The sequence below is a fragment of the Rhipicephalus microplus genome, chromosome X (assembly GCF_043290135.1).
Source record: "Rhipicephalus microplus isolate Deutch F79 chromosome X, USDA_Rmic, whole genome shotgun sequence".
NCBI lineage: Eukaryota > Metazoa > Arthropoda > Arachnida > Ixodida > Ixodidae > Rhipicephalus > Rhipicephalus microplus.
This window is the reverse complement of record NC_134710.1, coordinates 387,334,170-387,357,072: the sequence shown is the minus strand read 5'-3', so window position 1 is coordinate 387,357,072 and position 22,903 is coordinate 387,334,170. Positions and strand designations below refer to the sequence as shown.

At 45.1% G+C, this 22,903-nt stretch overlaps 1 protein-coding gene across 2 annotated transcripts in view; it reads right to left on the bottom strand.

Moving 5' to 3' along the window:
* Positions 1 to 22,903, bottom strand: part of LOC119161028 (uncharacterized) — a 126,296-nt gene that overhangs the window by 86,595 nt on the left and 16,798 nt on the right. For both annotated transcript variants that reach the window (XR_012887533.1, XM_075880082.1), the window contains exon 2: positions 1,496 to 1,757. Coding sequence is in view for 1 of the 2 variants with exons in the window: in XM_075880082.1 (XP_075736197.1) it covers positions 1,496 to 1,630 (135 nt within the window). In the remaining variant the exon portion in view is untranslated. The remainder of the gene's footprint in view (positions 1 to 1,495; positions 1,758 to 22,903) is intronic.

The window sequence follows — 22,903 nt, the reverse complement described above, 5'->3', positions numbered from 1 at the left end:
TTCATTTTACACCTGTATTTGTTTTTTATGACCCAACAGTCGACATAGAATGAAAGAAACTTGCAACGTGACTTGTTCATATTTATTACTGAATGCTTAAAATGTGTTTTGTAACACTTTCTTTCATATCTTGCTCTCTGACAACGAAAAATGAATAAGAAGTAAGTAATCTTCGTGAATAATTGTCTTCTTTTTTTTCATACGGCATTCAGGCACTTTGGCATGTTCTTTGGTCTTACCGACATGCAAAAGTCTGTTCTGACATTTTTATAGCTGGGCTGTTCCAACACTACTTGTTTATGCATGTACAAATGCCTTGATAAAGAGCTGTTAGGAAACAGTTTTTGTGCAAGGACAATAATAATGCACTTTTTCACACCATACCAGAGCTTTTTTTCTAGCCTAAAGCATTGGGGCGGTTCCCGTAAAAAGTAAACAAGCATTTTATTAATAATGCACACACAGTAGTATAAATTTTCGTGCACGCCACGTGAAAGTCAACACGTCACACAGCAATGTTGACATCATGTTGCTGTTATGCTGACATCACGTTGCTGGTATGTTGACATTACGTTGCTGGTGTGTTGCGAAAACATTGCCTTAATGTTGAAATTGTGATCCCGGACGTTCCCATATCGTCCTGAATGTTACAAGCAACGTTATCATGTGATCAAAAAACAGGACGTAACGCGCTTTCATTATACAATGGGATAACATTCTGCGTTACTTGGGAACAACGCCGATCTCGAAGCGTTTATTTCGTCGTCCGGTCATTGCGCATGGGGACACGGTTCACGTTAGTATTTGTTTCTACGTCCGAATGTTTCAGGCCGCGCTCGACAAAGCGGCGCTCCATGTCTGCATAAAATTCTGTGCTGGTTCCCCATAGTCGAAACGTATGTGACACACACACACACACACACACACACACACAAATTTACAATAAATTTCAACGTAGACGTAGCCATAATATATGGCAAGAGATTAATGTTCCCGCCGAAAGGAAGCTATCGAGCGAAACGTTCACGAGTTATTCTATACTAAAATGTCCCTAGATATTAAAGCTTCTCAAAGAAACCTGTGAGACAAAGGCAAACGAGGACTATTATATGCCCCGACTAATTAACCATAAAAACGGTATCATCCAACCGGCAAAATGGCCGATTCTTGAGTTCACAGTCTTATCTTTATCTTACCCTAATAACTAGAAAATGTGCTACTTCAGCGCCACTGTAAAACCTTCCAGGGAGGTTGGCCACGCGCTATCGCTGTCTACCTAACACTGCGCTACATATTTGTACAAGCAACGCGTGCAGTTGCGACTCCTTCATATAGTTGGTATATTTTGTCATATATGTGGACCATAATTAAGCGTTATTATTGACCCGGTGGTTATATGCAAATCTACTGCAACCAAAAAGAATTTAGATTGTTTTTGGGCCATTGTGTGTACTGATGACGAAAACGCCCTACATTATGAAAGTAACTCGCTTACCAGCGCCTTCTGATCTGCGTGTTTCTGCCAGATATCGCTGAAGAAGGTTGCAAAGTCGACGTCTGGAATGGTGGTGCCGATCACACGCGTTTTAACCACGTTGTCTTCAATGAAAGTCGTTACGGTCGAAGTCATACTTTCTTCTCAGTTTCTCAGCGCGAGTGGGTTATGAGACCAAAGGGCTTGTGACGAAGGTGACCAGTATTACTGGCCTTCCACGGGAAAAGGAGTGGTCTTGGTAGAAGACGGGCACGTGGAAACTCTGTGAAATGATAGAGGAGATAGAATAAATAGGGTGAATTAGACCAAATGTGCCAAATTTGGGGGACGTAGTCATGCAGCAGCACGATAACGAGGTTGAATAATATAGCAGATAGTATCAAGCTTTGTGTGAATTGCGTTCTAACCGCTTATTATCATGTCAGTGTCTTGCAGATTCAGTTCAAGTTGTTCGACATAGGGCATAGTATACGACGGTTGCTACAAGACTGCCATCATAAGGGTGTAGCGCTCATTGAGACAGAAAGTGCACAAATAATATGGCTGAGTAGCTATATATAATGAATACGTAGATCTTATGAAATAAGCCATGTTGTTAAACGGCTTGCCTGGAATGATTATAGGTTTCTCACGAAACGCTCTGGTCGTGACGTGAATGCCCAGACCTAACAAAGTTCGTGCATAGAACTTCTGCTAATGGCACATTCAATTCAATTCATTCATAATTCACAAGGAGATATGTATATCAGTTTCGTTATAAAGGCAGGGCCCCGCCACTCGCAGAGGAGTTATGAATGAGACCCTTATGTCGTATTCAGTAATACAAACGCTAGAGTGTGCAAGAAACTAGTATGACGGGCATAAATGGGGGGTAGAATTCAAACAAGTGAAAATAACATGAACCAATGTAAGGGAACTTCACAACAGGTAAACGACTGGCGTTTTGTTAGGTCTGCTGGTAGTTTGTTCTAAAGATGTGGTGCGGTATGTGTGAATGTAAATGATCTATGATTGATGCGAGACTTCTGAATGGTTAAAGTACTGGAGGTGACTGATCGTATCGTGTATGGGGTGTTTTGATAACTAATTTTTACGGAAGGGCACAGTACATTTTATGCATGATTTTATACAGCAATACGAGAACAAGGTCATCGATGCATATTTTCACAGGAAGAATGTTAAGTAACGAGTTTGCGAATATAATTGAATCGGTTCGTTTTAGGAAGAAAATACCTCGAAGCGCTGTGTTCTGTGCTGCGATAAGTGGCAATTAAATGGTGGGGTATGTGAGTCCATATATTGTAACGGCATATGTAATGTGTGAATGTATGAAACTGATATAGAGTGTGCGAAGGGTGTGCAAAGGAAAAAATGTGACGCAGTTTATACGATATTGGTATCTTCTCATAGATAGTGCTGTTTCATGTATGTGTTTGTCAGTTTAGCTGACTGTCGAGATAGACACAGAGAAACTTCATGTGAGTAACTTGTTGCAAAGGAAGGCTATTGAAATTCAACAATGCAGTGTTCATTAGTTGACTTTTTTGCAGTTAATACTATATAGTTACTTTTTGTTGGCTTTGCCGGAGGGTGATTAGTATGGAGCCAGTTAGATAGCTTTATGAGGACATCGTTACCTTTTATGTAAAGCTCAGTCTCCGTTTCAGCTATGGGAAACATATTGCTATCATCCGCGTATAAAATGCGGTCTTCTGAGTCATAGTCGGGCATATAATTTATGTATGCTAGGAAAAAAAGGGGCCTAAATTGGAACCCTGGAGAATTTCGTTGTTAGTTGTCTTTTGGGATGATGTCATATGGTTCAAAACTACATACTGTTGCCGGTTTGTGAGATACCAGCTGATCAGGCTTAATGGTGCTCCACGAATGCCATACTTGTCAAGTTTCTGCAGCAATATGTCTTGATTTACGAGATTGAAAGCTTTTGTTAGGTCAATAAAAATACTCATAGGTAATAATTTTATTTCTAAATTTATTTTCGTTGTTTCAACGGTGTTAATAACACTGTCTCAGTCGACTTCCCTTTTATGTACCTGTTGCTGGACCTCGAAGCCTTACTACTCCGGCGCAGCTCACATCGAGCTAAGAACACGTCTTGCTAGATAAAAGACTTTAATGGAACTCAAGAAGAAAGGATAAGAAAGGGGTGAGCCGGCGCTGCCACAAGGCCAAGCGCCTGCTAGTGAGGAGGCTCAATAATGATGATGGCTGCTTTTCTGCTGCGAGAAATGAAAAAAAAAGGAAGTCACAACAGTCTCCCGCACTGACAGATGACGCTAAGCGACTTGCAATGACTACAGTAGCTGTGCAGGATGCTTTACCACAGTGCCATCAGGCAAGCGTAGAGAGCAAGTCCTGAAGATGCCATCCCGTCCACCGAGCAGTTCTTCTATGGGAACTAAGCACCACATTTGCCTTGGACGCTGTTTTTCTACGAGTAGAACTACATTGCCTTTCTTCAATATGTAATTTTTTTTTGCTTCGTTTAATGTGTAGTTCCCGAGTTCATTGAGGTGCTCCTTTAACCAACGAGGCCAGAAAGTTTGCAAATTTTCTTCTCTCTTGCTCCAAAGCTTCTTCAGTTGATCATTCGTCGTCTCGGTGTTCATATTGAGGTCGTAAGATGGTAGCGTTGTCAGTCTTCTACCAACAAGAATATCTGCTGGAGATTGGGGGTATGGCCTATCCACGTCATTGTACACATATGCTAAGGGCCGAGAATTTATTACTGCTTCCACTTTCGTTACTAAAGTGGAACCAACCACTATACATGGCCTTCATAGATTACGAGAAGGCATTTGATTCAGTAGAAATATCAGCCGTCATGCAGACACTGCGGAATCAGGGCGTAGATGAAGTAAAGTAACCAACTCTCTCTAATTGATCAGACGTCGACCAAGCATCTTCTTCAAGCAGGTCTTCACAAAACGTACGAGTGTCTCGTAAAATCCACCCCACCAAGGAGCACTCGGGCAAATGAATTTCCACTGAATATTCGAGGAAGAGAAAAATGCGAGTACATCGGGGTGCCTAATTGTTCGACAGAGCTTCTGTAGATCTTTGGACGTTTTGACGAATGCTCGGGCATTAGACAGTTATAGTTTAGCGCTAGCGTGAAAGCGTAGGTTAAGAGATTGGCGCTACCGTGCAGCAAACGTTCATTGTGGGCAGCGTCTTATAGTTTAGCGAAATAGTGCTTACGTGGTTTACGTGCCCCCAAGTGGGATGGTGGCGCCACCTATTAGATGGTTAATGAGTTAAACAGTGAAAATGAAAAGAAAACGAGAATGTTTGCCTATGCCACCACGCGAAGCATTGTTAGAAGTTTATATTTGTGATAATAAAAGTAAATAAATATGAACCACGTACAAAACGCGAAAGCATCTACGTTGCCGATTTGTTTACATTGATCTTGTAGTTAGGCCTAGGCGCGTTCAAAATGGAAAGCTATCTCAAAAACTACGCCAACTTATTCGTAATACTCGGTCATCGAAGCTACTTGAAGGTAAGCGAAGCCATTTTATACAGTCGTTCGCTGCGAACAAGCTAAATCTTTCAACAACTACGCCAAAATCACTTCGAAGCGGGCATCCGAGAGTGCCGCCATGTTTACGTACACTACGTGCACCTACGCTACCTTAAATCTGAAAAATACCGCGTGTGCGGTAAGTGGCACGCGTAACGTACGTATCTGCGCATGCGCACTTCGATTCCGGTATCACGGTACACCCGGCATCATGGTAAGCCCGGTACACTATAACTGTCTATTATCGCTGTACATCGTGTGACAGAGGGCTCGATGTGATACGAATCTCCGAAGTGCGCAAAAGAAGTTTGCCGTCGTCAAATCTTCAACATGTTCCAAGTGAACAGCTCGTGTTACAGCACAACAAAAAATAGCGATGTAAGAGTGGTCATGGTGATGTCCTTTGATGTATAGTGGACCCGCAAAATTCACTCCACTTACAAGAAACGGAGGGGTTTAATTACAACGATCCTGGGGCATACCAGGTGAGTGTCTTTCAGTAGGAGGATTGGATGGCGAGAACCGTATCAGTCATCCGTCATCAGAGCTTATCCTTGTAACCGAAGCAGCCAGTTGTGGTCGAGGAAGAATCTTCATTGTCCAACTGGTCTTTGGGAAGAAATTGGATTTTAGTTAGTGATGCAGTTGCCTTCGTTACCAAAGTGAGCTGGTGTACACGAATCAAGTAGCACTCCGCCTGTTAAATTTCTTCAGCAGACAGCTCCTCGAACCTATCACTTTCTTTCTTCAACTTTTTAGCATTAAGGAAAACCCATGCCGTTGCTCTTACAAGCTTTCGGAGGCTGCTGAATTGTTCTTTATCAATCAGCTTTGGCTCCGATGTTCTCATGTTAAAGCGTGGATATTGTTTTCTGTACCTGTCGCAACTGCCTAGAGTTTTCGAGGTCAAGTTTTTCTCTGAATTCCAGACAGAATGTATGCGACGAGGCAAGCCACCCAGGCCCATACCACCAAAATTGTGAAAGACTCAGTTTGTATAGAGTCAAACCTCGAGTGACCAAATCTGCAAAGTTTACTTTTCCGAGACAAAATTGCTATCGAGAATATTCTGTCAAGTTTCCGATCTCCTGTGTCGTGTCCCGTGCAAATGCCTACCAGGCAGCGGGTTCCTTGTCAAGCCAGTATAGATTAATCTGAAAATTGGACCAAAATGTTACTTCACCAATGTCCAGGTCACAGTTATTGATGATGTAGGCATATAAGCGGGCTACAAGCAAAGCTGACATCAATTCTAGCCTCGCCCAGGTGACTGTCTTTAACGACGCAACTCTGGTGTTTGCCATTATTAGTATGAGTGTGGACGGTACAAATTGAGTAGATGGTACGAAGGTAGGCTGCAGCACTGTATGCTGACTCACTTGCGTCCGAAACGATGTGCAGTTCTGCCTTTTGAGAAGCGTCTTCGCTGCCCGCTGCGAGGAACCATGGAATATTGAGCTCATGTAGCATGGCTACCTCTTTGCTTCACTTTTTCTAGATACCTAATAGCTTCATTGGCATGGTGTCATTTCAGCCGAGGTTTTCTCTCCAAATATCTTGTAGGAAGATCTTCGCCTTTACTAGAATGGGTGACAGAAACCCCAAAGGGTCATAGATCCTTGCAACAGCCTGGAGCACAGAGCGTTTGGTAATTCGATGCTCCTCTATAACCTGTAGGATATCCTGCCGCCTAAACGAAAATGTATCCGCCTGTTTGTTCCAATAACGTCTCAGGACTTTCAGAGGTACCTGATGTGAGCAAAGTGATTTTTCGGGAAAAGTGATTTCTGGTCGAAGACGGCAGATACAACGGGGTTTTTGCTGGCCCATTTACGAATGCTCATCAAATCATCTGTGAATATTTCAATTATCTCTTTATGCATTTGAATGCTTTGTTCAATGGTGTCAGTGCCAATGAGAAGATCATCCATGTATATGGAGTCTTGTAATAGCCGGCCGTCGTAGGATAGCGATTTGTTTTTGGACCTGAAGTGGTGATTCAAGGCAGCAGTCAATTGGAAAGGACTTGAAGTAGCTCCAAAGGGCACTCTAGTGAATCTCCAATCTATTTCAGGCAGTGGGCTGCCTACTTGAGGTGAAGTCTTAAACCAAAAGAAGCGAAGCGCATCTCTGTCGAGTTTTCGCAGGCCAATTTGTAGGTGCGCCTTCTCAACATCAGCATTCTTCGCTACCTTGAAGCGTCGGAAACGAAACAGTAGCGTCGCTACCTCGGGATTTAGATCTGGACCGGCTTCTAGATTGTCGTTTAAGGACTTCATCGCAGATTCGTGAGACAAAGCGTCTAACACGATGCATACTTTCGTAGTAAATCGGTTCTCACGTATGACTGCTTGGTGTGCCATATAATAGCGTGGTCCAAGTGGTTGGTCTTCTCTTGTAGGCAATTTTTCAGCAGATTCTTCTTCGAGGTACATTCGAACAGTTCCTTCGTATTGTTTTAAGAGCTCACTGTTCTTGTTTAGCTTATTCATCTAACTTTGTAGACGTTTGAGAGCAACTGCGTAGTTTTCACCCAGATCAACCCTTTCCTTCCACGGTAGCGCCACTTCATATCGATTGTATTTCTTATCAATCTTGTTCTCAAAATTTGCCAGCACCGATTAGGGACCGTCGTTCATTCACATTTGGCCTCGATACCGATGTTTTCAAGATACCAGAAATGAGTCAAAAGTTTCGAGATACCTTGCTCGGTCACCGTGGATCGTAAGACTGCAATACTGGCACACTCTATAACATCGGCTCCAATAGACAATGGTCCTTGTACAGTCCATCTCAGTTCCGTCTTGACAGCTTTCAACTTTTCGTACACAGGCTTCAAGGTACCAGTTACTAGATCCCAGTAATAGTCTGATCCAATAAGAACAGCAATCTGTTTGTCTTCTACTCCTTATAAAGAAAAAGCTCACGTATCTTAGTGCATCTTGTTCATTTCTCCTAAAACGTTTTCTTCTGGTACCGGAATGCATTCAGTGCACATCGTGTCCACCACCAACCCCTCTATTGAAATAGGAAACTTCTGGTTTGCAGGGGAATCGATAGACGTACTTTTTTTGTGGTTTTATGTGTGTTATCGCCCCCCAACACACCGACGGTCAACTTTTCCTGTCCGATTAGTTCGCAGCCAAGTATTTCATAGGCTTTGATCGTAATGAAGCTCCGCTGACTTCCACCATCAAAAAAGACTTTGTGACCAGATGATTTGGCGCCCATTATGGTGGCTGTCAGACTCTTCAGCATTGCGATTGACTTTGACCACTTGGACACTAAATCGAGCGATGTCGAAATCATCTTCTTGTCGTTTTTGTTGTCTCTCGGATGCGCAAACTCATGTTGCGTGCCTTCTCGCGCACTTGCCACATTTTAATTGGTTTCTGCAATCTTTTCCAATGTGGCCATGGTATAGGACAGAAAGCATCGTCCCGCTTTGATGGGGATCTCCTTTTTTGTTTGAGAAGTCGATATCCTTCGCATCACAGACTTCGGCAGAATGCTTTTCAGACCAGCAGAACAGGCAGTGTTATGGAATTTTTGTTCAGCTTTGTAGAGCAGCTGCAGTGGATACGTCACGAGGATGACTGGAATTCAGTCCTTCATTACCTGGGGCGTGGAGAGTTTTTGTTACGTCTTGTTTAGCAACAGCTTCACGATAAGTGAGTTGAAGGTCGAAGAATTCCAGAAGCATTCGAAGATCGTTATCTTTTGGAACCATTAGATGTTTGAATTGTTTTGTGTATTCTAAGAGCATGCAGCCGATGATGATGCCTTGTGCATCTCGTCCGTACGCAGCACCATATCCGTCGGTAGAACTTTTAGTAGGATTTCCCGAAGCATGGATTAATAAGTTGTCCATGTCGGGCCAAGCGCCTTCAGGCTTCGAATATGAACCCGTAACTTGTCGTACAGTTGCCTCAGCTGACGAACGTCTGCAGATGACGGTACTAGATTTAGATGCAGCAAACCTAGAAAATGGTCCTGCACAATGGTCTTTTCATCTCCGAAACGCTTCTTTAGAATTTCAATGGCATCTTTATAGCTTTCTTCGGTAGCTTGTAATCCCGATGGCCGACGTTGCTGCTCCAGTAACGAAACTGCTCAAGTAGTTGAACTTGTCAGCTGTGCTTAACTCGCTGTTGTTGTGGACTGCTGATGTAAACTGCGTCCAAAATCTTGGCCATAGTCGGCACTTGCCATAAAATTTTACGAGTGCTAGTTGGGGCGCTTGCTTTTGCCAGATAATAACGGGTGGACGTTTGTAAGGCGTGGGGATGGAGGCGCCAGACATTCATTCAGCTTTACTGGTAGATTCGCTGGGAGAGTAACAACCTCGTCCAGCGTCTAACGTCTTGCTGTCCAACAGGTTGTCTGGCGTCTCTTCAAAAATTGCGTCATTCACTTTCTTCATCTGACCATAGAATGAGCTTATTTGGTCGAGGAATACACTTACTGCTACTGCCGAGATGGCTTGATTTCTTCGCAAGTGGTCTTCTGCCTCAGACAACAGAACATCTAGTTTGTACCGCAGGCAGTGGCGTCGTCTAAGATATCCTCTAATATCTAAATGTCCTTGGTTCGATCCTGGGTTTCGGCACTTTGTGTTGGACCTCTGAGCTCTACTACTGCGGTGCAGCTCAAGTTTAGCAAAGAACACGTCTTGCAAGATGAAAGGCTTTAATGTAACTCAAGAAGAAAAAAAAAATTGAGCAGGCGCTGTCACGAGGCTCAGCGTCAGCTCGTGACGAGTCTTAATAACGATGATAGCTGCTCTTCTGCTGCAGGAGATGAAGAAAAGAAAGTCAAAACACTCGTATTGTTCTTTAGCGTACTTTTTTTGGGTTGTAAAAACCGGTCTCGTCGGTTTATTGTTACCTTTCCGAAAACCTTAGAAAACGATTACAGTACAGATATATAGTCTGTTATTTGATTTATTCATCTGATCGTCTTTTTTTAAATACTGGCACAACCTTGGAAATCTTTAATTGCGTCGAAAATGATCCTGAGTTCAACATTTCATTGATTATATGTGACAGCAGTTTGCAAATAATAATCGAACATTGTTTCAACAGTTATAAAAGCACGAAGTGTAGGCTCATTGAAGAAGTGTTTTTAAGGCGAGAATCGTTTTTTTTTACTTCATGTGAATCCGTGGGCCCGAGAAAGAGAGAACTGGAAGGGTTTTTTACGTCTGTTCGTATTGAGTTGTGATGCATGCGAGTTATTGACAATTAGGTTGCTGCTCGTTTCGTGAAGTAATTGTTGAAGCTTTCGGCAATAATAGAAGGATCACTCACAATTGTGTTCTTCACGAGGATTCCACATATCGCGTTTGTGTTGCTCGTGCTTAGGGCAGTGTTTATCATTTTCAACGTAGTTTTTTAGTCGCAGTGCGCTTGTGTAATTTTATTATGAAACTGAACTCACTTAAAATTATGATTAAAGTTTCCAATTGTTTTCTTGTGTCTTGTACATACTTTCTAAGCTCCCTTTATATGGCTTTCAATTTAATTTTCTACACATGGTTTGCTCAAGGTTTATTGATTTTAAAAGGTCACTTGTTAGGTATGGTTTACGCTTTATGTTCCTGTTCCAGGCTATGCAAACACATCCGCCCAGCATTCACATCTGTTGAATATCTTCATGCACTGCTCAAATCTATCGTCGGTAGTATCTGCTGAATACAGAGTTCCATTTTTATGTCATTAGGGCATTGAAAATGATGTCGTATTTGTGTGTTATTCGCTTTAGAGGAATGCACGACTGGTTGCTACATGGAATGATGGCGAAGACAGGCAAATGATCAGTAATATCAGATGCCAATGTTCCGCCAGTGAACTTCATGTCCAATATGTCTGTGATCATGTAATCTAATATGCTCTGTCTCGACCTTGTAATTCGTGTTGACCATGGAGGCGGAAATGTTGTAGGCCAGTGTGCTCAGATTTGGGTGCACGTTAAAAAACCCCAGGTGGTCGAAATTTTCGGAGCCCTCCACTACGGCGTCTCTCATAATCAAATGGTGGTTTTGAGACGGTAAACCCCTCATATCATCATCAGTTTTTCTGTCACCCTTGTTCTTATATATTCAATACCTTCGTCCCCTTCTAGCCTAGCACCTTGAGCTGTACTTATAAACCTCTGCTGAATGCTCGTCTCATTTCTTAGGGAGTTTAGATGGTTCCGAAATTTCGCATGGGCTTACACGCTGCCACAGGATTCATAGTGGCGGCTTGGTAGCCACAGTGAATCACATGGTGATAAACTAATAAACATGAGGACACAACTTAGGCTCCTTGGCAAGGCGGCCACATTTAGAAGGGAAAGTAACTCCAGCATGTGGCTTCAATATTGTTACGAATAAGACACGACGTCGTATCGATGAGGCTGTGGAAGAGATTTACTTAAAACCAGCAGTAATGGCGTGACCGGTTTACCAGCGAACGAGCGGATAGCACCTTTCTTCCTCTTCGTCAGGCACACACGCACATCGTCTCACAAAATATCAACATGCATGTAGCATAATACACGGCGGCAGAAGCGCCGTCTCGGCGCATCTAGATGTCAACGTCAGCGGGAGAGTGGTAAGGCTTCAAGCGTTCCACATGTACGATATCGGTGGTCTGTGAGGCAGTTGAAGGCGATGGGGCAGCAGGGGTAATTTCGAATGTCACAGGAGTAATTTCACGAAGGAGTAATTTCAGGAGTAATTTCACAGCAGCTCCAATGAACCGGGTAAGAAGTGCATGTCGCGGTGCCGTTGATCGTACAAACGCCACTGGTTCTTTTGAGAGGCCAGGAAGCGTGTGTGGGCGATTTCGCGTGCGTTGGCAGCCCGAGTGATAGCGTCACGAGCATATTCGCTGGTCGGTGTCACGGTAGACAGAATGACTGTATATAGGGGTAATGTAGGTTCTCGGCCGAATAAAGGAAAAAATGGGGTGTAGGTGGCAGTGTCATGGCAAGAAGAATTGTAGGCAAATGTGACGTACGGCAACGCGAGATCCCAGTCAGTATGGTTGGTAGAAACATACTTAGCGAGCATGTCTGTAAGAGTTCGATTTAGACGCTCCGTGAGTCCATTGGTTTGCGGGTGGTATGACGTAGTCAGCTTGTGTCTCGTTTGACAGGACTGCAAGATGTCGGCTATGACCTTCGACAAAAAGGTGCGGCCACGGTCAGTAAGCAGCTGCCGTGGGGCTCCGTGTTGTAAAATCACGTCCTTGAGGAGGAAGTCGGCGACATCTGTGACGCAGCTTGTTGGAAGAGCTCGTGTGATGGCATAACGCGTGGCGTAGTCGGTGGTCATGGCTATCCACTTGTTACCCGAAGAAGACAAGGGGAAACGGCCAAGTAGTTCCAAGCCAACGTGGAAGAACGGTTCTGACGGAATGTCAAGTGGTTGAAGGCATCCGGCGGGAAGCGTCGATGGTGTTCTGCGGCGCTGGAATTTCTCACAAGCCGCAACGTATCTTTTGACTGAGCGTGCAAGGCCTGGCCAAAAGAAGCGTCGGCGTATTCGGTCGTAAGTGCGTAACACACCAAGGTGACCAGCAGTCGGAAGGTGATGAAGTTGATGTAGAACATCCGAGCGAAGGTGTTTCGGAATGACAAGCAGCAGGGCCGGTCCATCCGGCTCAAAACTTTGGCGGTATAATACACCATCGTGGAGCACGAATGAACGATAGGACTGATCGGAAGATCGTGATTCGAGGCGCTCAATGATAGCACGCAAGGACGCATCATGGCGCTGTTCCTCACCGATGCATGTCATTTGCGAAAGGAAAAAGACGCAAGGCTCGGTGTCGGTGTCAGGCATAGAGCTCGACTCAGCAACCGAGTAGCGGGACAGGCAGTCTGCGTCCTTATGTAGGCGTCCGGACTTGTACGTTACCGTGTAGGTATACTCTTGCAGTCGAAGAGCCCAGCGCCCGAGCCGGCCAGTAGGATCCTTCAGTGACGAAAGCCAACATAGCGCATGGTGGCCCGTTATTACAGAGAAGCTCGTACCATATAAATATGGGCGGAACTTCGTCACGGTCCAAACAAGAGCAAGACATTCACGCTCTGTTATTAAATAGTGGCGCTCGGCAGCTGTGAGAAGTCGGATAGCGTATGCGATGACTCGGTTGTGTCCCCGCTGGCGTTGGGCTAGGACGGCTCCAATCCCGTGACCACTCGCATCGGTTCTGACTTCTGTCGGAGCGGATGGGTCAAAGTGCGCCAATATAGGTGAGTCGTGAGGAGGGTGATGAGTTGAGAAAAAGCGGCAGCTTGAGCGGAACCCCACGTAAAAGTCACGTCTTTCTTCAGAAGGTCGATGAGTGGTCGAGCGATTGTTGCAAAATCTTTCACGAACCTTCTAAAATAGGAACAAAGTCCCACAAAGCTCCGGACATCCTTGACAGACTAGGGCACAGGAAAGCTCGTGACGGCACAAATTTCTCAGGGTCAGGCTGCACACCTGATGCGTCGACAAGGTGGCCCAACATCGTAATCTACTGGTGGCCGAAGTGACATTTCGACGAGTTGTTTGAAGGCCAGCAGTGCGGAAGATGTTGAGAACCGCTGACAAACGCTGGAGGTGCGTCTCAAATGTAGGCGAATATACAAGGACATCATCCAGGTAGCACAGGCATGTTGACCACTTGAACCCTTGCAATAGCGAGTCCATCATACGCTCAAACGTGGCTGGGGCGTTGCATAGCCCAAACGGCATCACCTTGAATTGGTATAGGCCGTCGGGAGTTACAAACGCAGTCTTTTCTTGGTCTTTCTCGTCCATCGCAATCTGTCAATAGCCAGAACGTAGGTCAATTAAAGAAAAGTATCGCGCGCCATGAATACAATCGAGGGCGTCATCAATTTCGGGCAAAGGATAAACGTCCTTTTTCGTGATTCGATTAAGAATGCAGTAATAAACGCAGAATCGCCACGTGTCATCTTTCTTTTTAACGAGTACAACGGGAGATGCCCAAGGGCTCGAGGAGGGTTCAATAATTCCTTTCGCTAGCATCTTGTTAACTTCTTAAATTACTTTACGCTCTGAGGCACACACCCGGTATGGTCGGCGGTGAATGGGAGCAGAATCATCAGTATTATTGCGGTGCTTCATGACAGAAGTCTGACCGAGTGGACTGCCGTTGGTGTCAAATATGTCACTGTAGGAAGCCAGAAGGCGGAATAGGGCGTTGGATTGCTCAGGTTTGAGTTTCGGGTCGATCATGGGGCGCAAGGCTGAATCGAGGGATGTGGCATCCTGCGGGCGACATGGACGAACGGAGCATGCGTCTGCCGCAAAAGCGGTGACGTGGGCGTCTATTAAGGGTCGAAGCGTGGCGACTGAAGTTTCATTTGGTAGTACTTGCTGCGTGACACTAAAATTGATAATGGGCAGACATGTTCGGTTAGAGGCCATAGTTACGACGGAGTGTGGCACAGTGATGTCCCGCGCCAGAGACCCTCAGGAATGGGCGTGACGACATATTCAGGTATGATTGACGTTCACGCGATGTTATACAAACTCTGGCAGCTATATTTGTCCAGTGATGTCCACCAAAATTCTACATCGCTGTAGCACAGCAAGAAATTGTGGACGCGCAGTAAGTACATTGGTCAATATAAGCGCACTACCACTAATCGATGGGATGGGTGCGTTTTCACAGATGTACCTGTGCCACTGAAACTGTAATGAAAGAGTTGCACAGAGGATGGTTAACGCAAACGGAATGGAATGAAGCGAAGGTTAGCACTTTCAAGCCAGGCCATCACTTTCAAGCCAGCACTTTCAAGCTTTTCAAGCCAAGCCATATACAAAAGTTTGGAGGTGCAGCGTGCCAACAATTTTGTAGCTCTGCGTTATTAGTGAAAGTAATTATTTACGCAAGTGACTTAAAAATGCTCATAGCTTTATCATTTCCAGAACGGAGCATGATTTCGCACTTAATTCTGCTCATAGTAACATCATCGCATGATCCCCCTTAGAAGCTGCATCTATGAATATGAAAAGCAAGAAAATCACCAGATAAGCCATTCTTTGATTCGCAATTGTGCTGCGGTATTCTGGTGTGTGGTAATCTTCGGTAAACTTGTGTAGGGTAGAAAACTGAACTTAGCATAGTTAACTTTCCTGCCTTTCTGATATATTTTTTTATTATTTTCTCTCTCTATACGTAAGTAATGCATCTGCGGCATTGACAAAGAATTATTCAAAAATTAAGAATAATCCGGTATATTACATTAGTAACGCAAAGACTTGGTTTTTATGTTTTTTTCAAATGTAGTGTTACTGATCACTCCGGCTCTTCCCTATACATGTGCAAGCGTGTACACTTGTAAAGCTTGAAAGAAAAGGATATTTTTGTTAGGTGGGATATCGCTTATTATTCGGCAGAAGCAACAAGCTAATGTTTAAATATTGTGTAATTTCAATATTGACCCTACTTGTGGAAGGCATTTCCTCGAGACTTGTAGTGGTAACACGGTCGTAGGCATGTCGGAATTTTCTCTTTCTCCGTGGCCAGGTGTCCGTCACTTGCCCGATTCAAGGGTATAAAGCGCAACTTATGCCCATTGCGCAGATGCACTGCAGGTGACGTAAGACGTTGAGCGCTAATTAATACGCTACGTTCACTTATAATATTATTATGGGGGTTTAACGTCCCATAACCCCCATATGGTTATGAGAGGCGCCGTAGGTGAGGGCTCCGGAAGTTCACAACACCTGGTGTTTTTTAACGAGCACCTAAATCTGAGCACACAAGCCTACAGCATTTTCGGCTCCTCCGAAAATGCAGCCGCTGCTGCTGGGATTTGATCCATCGACCTGCGGTTCTGCAGCCGAGTGCCTTAGCCACACCATGGTGGGTGAATGTTTATATATAGAAACACAATAATAAGAGAATACTTTTAAAAATTAAGTAAAACTCTAATCAAAATCTTTATTTCAGTTTGTACATACAAACAAGGGATGGCGAGAAAAAAGCAGCGAATTTTAGGCCGCTTGACGAGCCTGGTCAACCTTACATGTCAAAAGTAGGGCAGTAAGCAGAAACAACCACTGGACAGAGAATTCTTGTAAGTAATCGTGAAAATTACAAAAAGACCTATGTGTCATAATTGATAGTAGTAATTTCAATTGAAAACAATAACATAGATTGGTGCAATATATGGAGACATGAAAACATTTTATATTACAGTGGCACATATTACAGAATGCTGTTCTTGCAAATGGCAGAAAGAGACATAGTATTTAGGCAGTCATCAAATGATGTGTTCAAGAACTTTAGCACAGTATAACTCACCACAAGTGATTCCGATGAATATAGAGAGTGTGGAGGAAAGATGATCAACATGTGCATTCCATGACATTGTATTGCTGAATGTAATTCCTAATAATTTGAAGGTGTACACGAACTCTATCGCAGTATCGCCTAGGTATAAGTAGGGCGGTACAAACACTTGTTTTTATTTAGGTAGGAAATGTACTCCTTTCGTTTTCTGTTTATTTTCAAAGATTTAACTGATGACCACATAGCAAGTGATGAGAGCACGTCGTTCGCAATTTGTTCTAAGTGTCATATGTCATTAGAGAAAAAAAATAGGCTGGTGTCGTCTGCGTATATAATGTATTTCGCATGAGTGCTGATGTTAGGAACATCATTTATATATGCATTAAATATCAACGGCCCAAAAATGCTACCATAAGGGACGCCATTCGAAATATTTAGAATCTGCGAGGCGTAATAGTTAATCACTACATATTGAGACCGTGAGCCAAGGTATGACTTTAATAGGTTAAGGGCGTGTCCACGTGCATCGTAGTGCTCTAATTTCGCAAAAAGAACATCTTGACTAAAGCAGTTCAAGACTTTGCTGAAATCAACAAAAATACCAAGAGTTAAGAGCTGTGTCTCAAATTTTTGAATATGTGTTCTTTTTGAACGCTATACACTGTGGCTGGGGGTGCTTTCTGCGACATAGCGTAGCGAGCATCGAGTATCACTATAGCGCAATCAGAAAGGTGCGCCTTTTGATTGATCAGATAATAATGATTGATGATCAAAACCATTTGCTAATTGCATAGATTGAAGCTTGTATGAGAATAATTTGCGAACGATGCAGCGAATGATGGAAAAGAACATAATAGATGTAACCTTAACGGACAAGAGGAGAGCATAGTGGATCAGGGAAAAAACCAGGGTTAAGGATATCGTACTTGAAATCAAGAACAAATGGACAGAGGCCATGCATGTAGCGCATAGGCAGGATAAAGGCTGGTCATTCAAGAAAACTTACTGCGATCCCAGAGAAGGCAAGTGAATTATGGGGAGACAGAAAGTAGGTGGGCTGATGAGATTAGGAAGTTTGCGGGTATAAACTGGCAGCAGCAAACACAGGACCAAGTTGACTGGCGGATCATGGGCGAGGCCTTTGTCCTGCAGTGGACGTAGTCAGCATGATGGTGATTATGATGATGTTGATGATGATGATAGATTTAAGCGCACGTACAGACTGCTGCTTCGAGAAAAACGCATGGTCCATAATTTAACATACGCTTCATATCTGGATCCACAAACACTGCTTCAGCCTTCATACATTTATAATTGACCCTTATAACTAAATAATCACGATAAGAGTGAACACCGTTGAACCACCAGAGCGTAGGACGAATTAAGAGGCAAAATATTATAACTTAATTGGCTATCTGAACAAATCATTCTTTTCGAATAGTTGCATACTATCCGCGAATCAAAGCTCTTTGCGCTTTGTAGATAGTGACCTAGTGAAGTTAGCCTTTGAAAATTGACCAATGCAGCCTGTTTTCAGTAAGCTGGAACAACTGGGTATTACGCCATCAGTGTAAGCTCCACCTTTCAATGTCGTATTTCAAATTAGCGCTTCATTTAAGCATGATTACTTCAAGTGGCACCCTGCACCTTGAGAACCAATTGCAACTAATGTATGCTAAGATGAGAGGATAAGACAAGTTCTGGTGGTAGCGCTAAGAGACTAGAACACCGCCAATTGTGGTCAGAACCACTCATGTTTCTTGGAAACGTGGAGGCGTGACCACATTAATCTGTTCTTTCTTAAGTAAATACAGAAATGCGTGCATTGTTATGCAATGTACCAGCCTGAAAAAATTGGACTCACCAGCTGGCCGTTCAGAGAATGAATACCGTGCAGTGAGTGAACTAATCTGGGAATGGTGCCAGTGTGCTGGTGTTTTTATACGACTTCATCCGGTTAGTGGCTGTACTGTGCAATCGCGTATGCTGCGGTACTAAAAAAAAAACAAGTGAGCACCGAGAATTTCCGGCAGCCAGAGAAAATCTGAGAGAAAAATAAAATAACAGCGGACGTCATGACAGGAGTAGTTTTGATTACTGGAAAAGCAGTCATCGTTAAAGCCATAGACGTGGGGAACGTGGGGCCAGTTTTATCATAATGGAGTTCCAACGGTTAGTACGAAGAGCACGAGGTGGAGTGTTCGGACGTCACAATGCGGTACTGTCACCCGCTAAACCGGTTTTAACTAATAAGCAAGGCTGTAGCTTTCATTGTGACCTCTGCCGTAAAGAATCTCATCTCCGTATTTAAACGTATTGAGATGGCTGCAAGAACATATTTTGCATCTCGGGAAGACTTCACTGATATTATGAGGTAAGTCCGATTAAAATATTGCACGAATACACATGGCGACGTATTTTTTAATAAAATTTGTAATCAGGCTCGGCCACATGACCGCGTTGCCGAGCACACTGCAAATTGGTACAGTAGCGCCGACCATGGCATACTTTTGATTTATCGGGAGAGATTTTGGATTTTCCTGCGAATCTACATTGCCCCCATCTGCTTTCACGGTTGCCCTCGTTTGAACCTGTGGTGACATCAGCTTCGAAAATAGTTACGGCCCCGTGTCCTGAAGACCAAGGGAGCTGTTCTCGCGGTGTCCAATTGGTGTACATGGCCCATTCACCGGAGTGCCTTCAGTTAAGCAAGAAAAGGTGAGTCGTGACGTCATGACCCACATGACCACGTCAGTGCACCGAACGCCAGCACATTCCCAGCGCAAAAAGAAAATAGGTGGACAACATATAGAGTGACAGGACTTCTTAACAAACCGGACTTTTCAGCACATGCACATGAACGCGTTGAGGTGTATGAAGAACGATGCAGGAATGCGTACCGACCTTTCTCGGGCGTCAGATGGGCAGCCGCGTCAAACCCAATTCAACTGCTGTCGTGATTACAGTCTATGCACGGCCTCAGATATGCGTGTCTAATAGCGGATCCTGGCAGCATTAGTTGTGGCGAAACACATTCCGTCTTTTTTATTCGTGTCGAGAGTTGGGAAAGCTGCGTGGCATCAGAATGACATGCAATAGTTAGAGCGCGTGAACAGGATGACGAAAAAGAGTCAAGAAGGACACGAAGGTCTCTTTGTCGTCATTTTGTTCTCGCGCTATAACTATCGTCATGTCATACCAACTAGCCAGACTTGCCACTCTTCTCAGTGAGAATGACGTTGCGGAAGACAAACCGGAAGCAGGCAGCGCGGCCTAGCCATTCAAGGGAGGCCGACTCCACATGTCTTGTGGCATCTTCGGCTTAGGTGCACTGGTACCGTGACGGCGCTAAGGAAGCTACTTCAAACACCACCCGACTTTCACGCGTTGCTACGGGCCAGCCGTACGTGCAAACCACAAAATTTGAATCCGATACAGCTGCGCTGTATGCGAGAGAAATCATTCAGCACACGACATTTTCCAGCGTCCTGTTTGCACCGGTAATAAAAGAGCAAACAGCAGAAAATCAAACAATGAGAAACACTTGCAAGACGCTACGTGTTCAGCGGGTGCGCATATATTCTCCAGGTAGTTGTGCTGCATCGATTCTGTGCCAACATGACGGTTACGGTAATTTTCCATCGCCTTCGGTGTCCAATGGAATCCTCGCAGAAACTAGTCTTGTGCGAGTGTGGTCAGAAGATGTAAGCTCACGCACGTTTCCCGTGCCGTCTAACCGTGTTCTGCGGCAGCGCCCGCTTTAAAGTACGCCTGCGATGATGGAACGGCACCGCGTCGTCTGCCAGCGCGCGCGGGCTGATGGGATTGTACCACGCTCCACCGTCGACCTCCGTGGTGCCACCGTGGCGTGAACTCGTGTCGTTATTGGCCCATCCGAACATGTGGCACCGCACGCGTGGTGCCCAGACGAACGTAGGAGAGGAAACGAGTGCACAGAAAATGCCACTGGTGCCACCAGCCGAAGATGCCATAACAACTGAACAGCGCAAGAATAACTACGCAAATTTTGTGCTCGACAAGTGGAGCTTCACAAAAAGCATATTCTCTAGCTTTGGTTTTCCTGTATGCTTCTTTTTTAAATGCGAGGCATTTCTTAGCGAACTTCAGCAACTTTGAGTGTATCTATCTATCTATCTATCTATCTATCTATCTATCTATCTATCTATCTATCTATCTATCTATCTATCTATCTATCTATCTATCTATCTATCTATCTATCTATCTATTTATCTATTTATCTATCTATCTATCTATCTATCTATCTATCTATCTATCTATCTATCTATCTATCTATCCAGGTGCTTACGTTTGTGTGCTCTCGTGGTCACCCCCTTAACTTGTCGTGAACCAAAAATAGCATGGGAATGTAAGATGGTTGGACGAATATGACGCGCTCGTTAAGACATCAACAATAGGGAGTTTTAGAATAGCGCACCGCGAGCCCTTTCTGTGCGGTCACTGCCACTGCGCATGCGTCGTAACGCGAGTCGGCGTTCACGCTCGCGGACCGCACGCAAAAAATCCGAAATCGCGTGTGGTCATGGCGGCTCGCCTGTTGTTGCGACGACGGCCAATCCCGCCGATGCCACCACTGTTGCGACGCGCGCCTCCGACGACGTTACGAAGGGCGCCTCGAAACCTCACCGCTGCAACCACTGTTGCGAAAGACGGCGACGCCAACACGGTCCCGAAGGCGCCACTGCTTCGAACTCCGCAGGGAAGGTCACCAGCCGTTTGGTAGCGTAGGTTTCTCAGCTCGCGACTGCTTCTGCGCAGAGCTGATAGACGAGCGGACGAGACGACGGTGAGTTAAACAAGGTTTATGTACAGCATATATACAGAGGCGTTACAAGTTCGGCACTGGGGCCGACAGAGACTCGAAGAGCCGAGCTCTCCTCTCTAACACATAGGTCTGCTCTCAAACGGGTCCGCTCTGACACACATGTCAGCTTTCACCTAGGACCGCCGATCGCGACGCGCCGCAGGGCTTCTTTTATTTGCACCGGGTCCAACCAAAATGTCCAATCAGAAGCGCCGCTGGTCGTCAGGGCAGACTCCTCCAATGGGGTCGCCGCGCAATGCGTCAGACCCCCAGACATGAAGACGCCCGTTGTTTACTCGACGGGCTCGCTGGCACGTGCGCTGACTCACTGCACGTGGGCGCCAGAGAGGCGCCGACAGAAAGGCGCCGTGGCGTGCTGACGCCGTTGAGTTGTTGATCGCGTCAGGCGGGCTCGCGGCCGGCCTTGACACAGATTGCCTTTTTCAGAGGCAAGGCCGTTCGCTGTGGACTCGCAGGCATAACAGCACCCCCGCCGCCAGACAATGCGCCGAAAAGACGAGCTGCTTCCACGGGGCTCGGATGACAGGCGCGCTCGTTCGCCAGGTCCCTCCAGGTTCGCCTCCAGGGCCATGGGGAGAATGCAGCTCCAGACTGTTCCGGGAACACATCCCATTCTTGACGACGGATCCCAGCTCCACTGGCTTGTCGCCACAACTTGTCGACCAGCTTCACTCGTCTTTTCTGACCACCTTCGGTTTCAGCACATGTCGATGGTTCTGCAACTTGCCAAGAACGGATCGACAACAGACAACACACGACACACGCAAGTGCCCTCGGTCACCCGACAGAACACCGGACAAAGTATAGTACAATATACCTAGCTAAGTGTCTATCGGAATTTCGTTCCCTCTACATCAAGAGGCACATGTGGGACAAAAGACCCTTAAAATGACAACTCAAATTTTTTTCCCACGTACAACAACGTAACGAATTAGAATACCACATAAAGTTGGCCCCTTGAGATCACATTGAACGAGAGCGCTCAGCCCAGGTCGTGATGAGGTCAAAATTTTGCCCCGAATCGCCAGCGAGAAACCGAAAGGTTGAGAAGGTACTAACTAAACGCACGGTCCAATGCATCTGCATTAGCATTTAGCTTTCCCCCTTTTTTTTTAGCGAACGTCAAAGTTGCGCTGTCGGAGTACCACGCTCCATCTCAGTAACCGGTCACTTTTAGGCGACGATACCTATGCGGTACCAAGAGCGGCTCACACTTGCGACGTTGCACAGGGAAACAACGATACGGCTTGCTACGGATTGACTCCTCACCGCTTAGCTCGATATCGTGTTCGATCACCCTCGTGTTTGCGTGACAGTCCGAAAACACGTCTTCAAACACCAAAACAATCTTTCTCGGGTCCTCCTTTTGGACTTCACTTAACCTAGGCTCTAGGTTTATCTGCTCCCAGATTACCTCCGATTCCCTTTCGATTGCCTCACTAGAACTAAAAATTTCTGCTCCCTCTTCCTCTGAAGCATTCAACAGCTGATTTACGACTGCTTTCAAGTTGTAGATTTTGTCCGGCCGCCTTCCTAATTTCACTTGATAATTTGTATCGCAAGGCTTCGATAATACTTTAGCGGGCCCTTCTCAATCAACATCAAGCTTGTTCCTTTTGGACGGCTGCAGCAGCATTACCTGATTATCAACTTCAAAAGCGCGTTTCTTCACCGATTTCTCGTAGTGCTCCTTC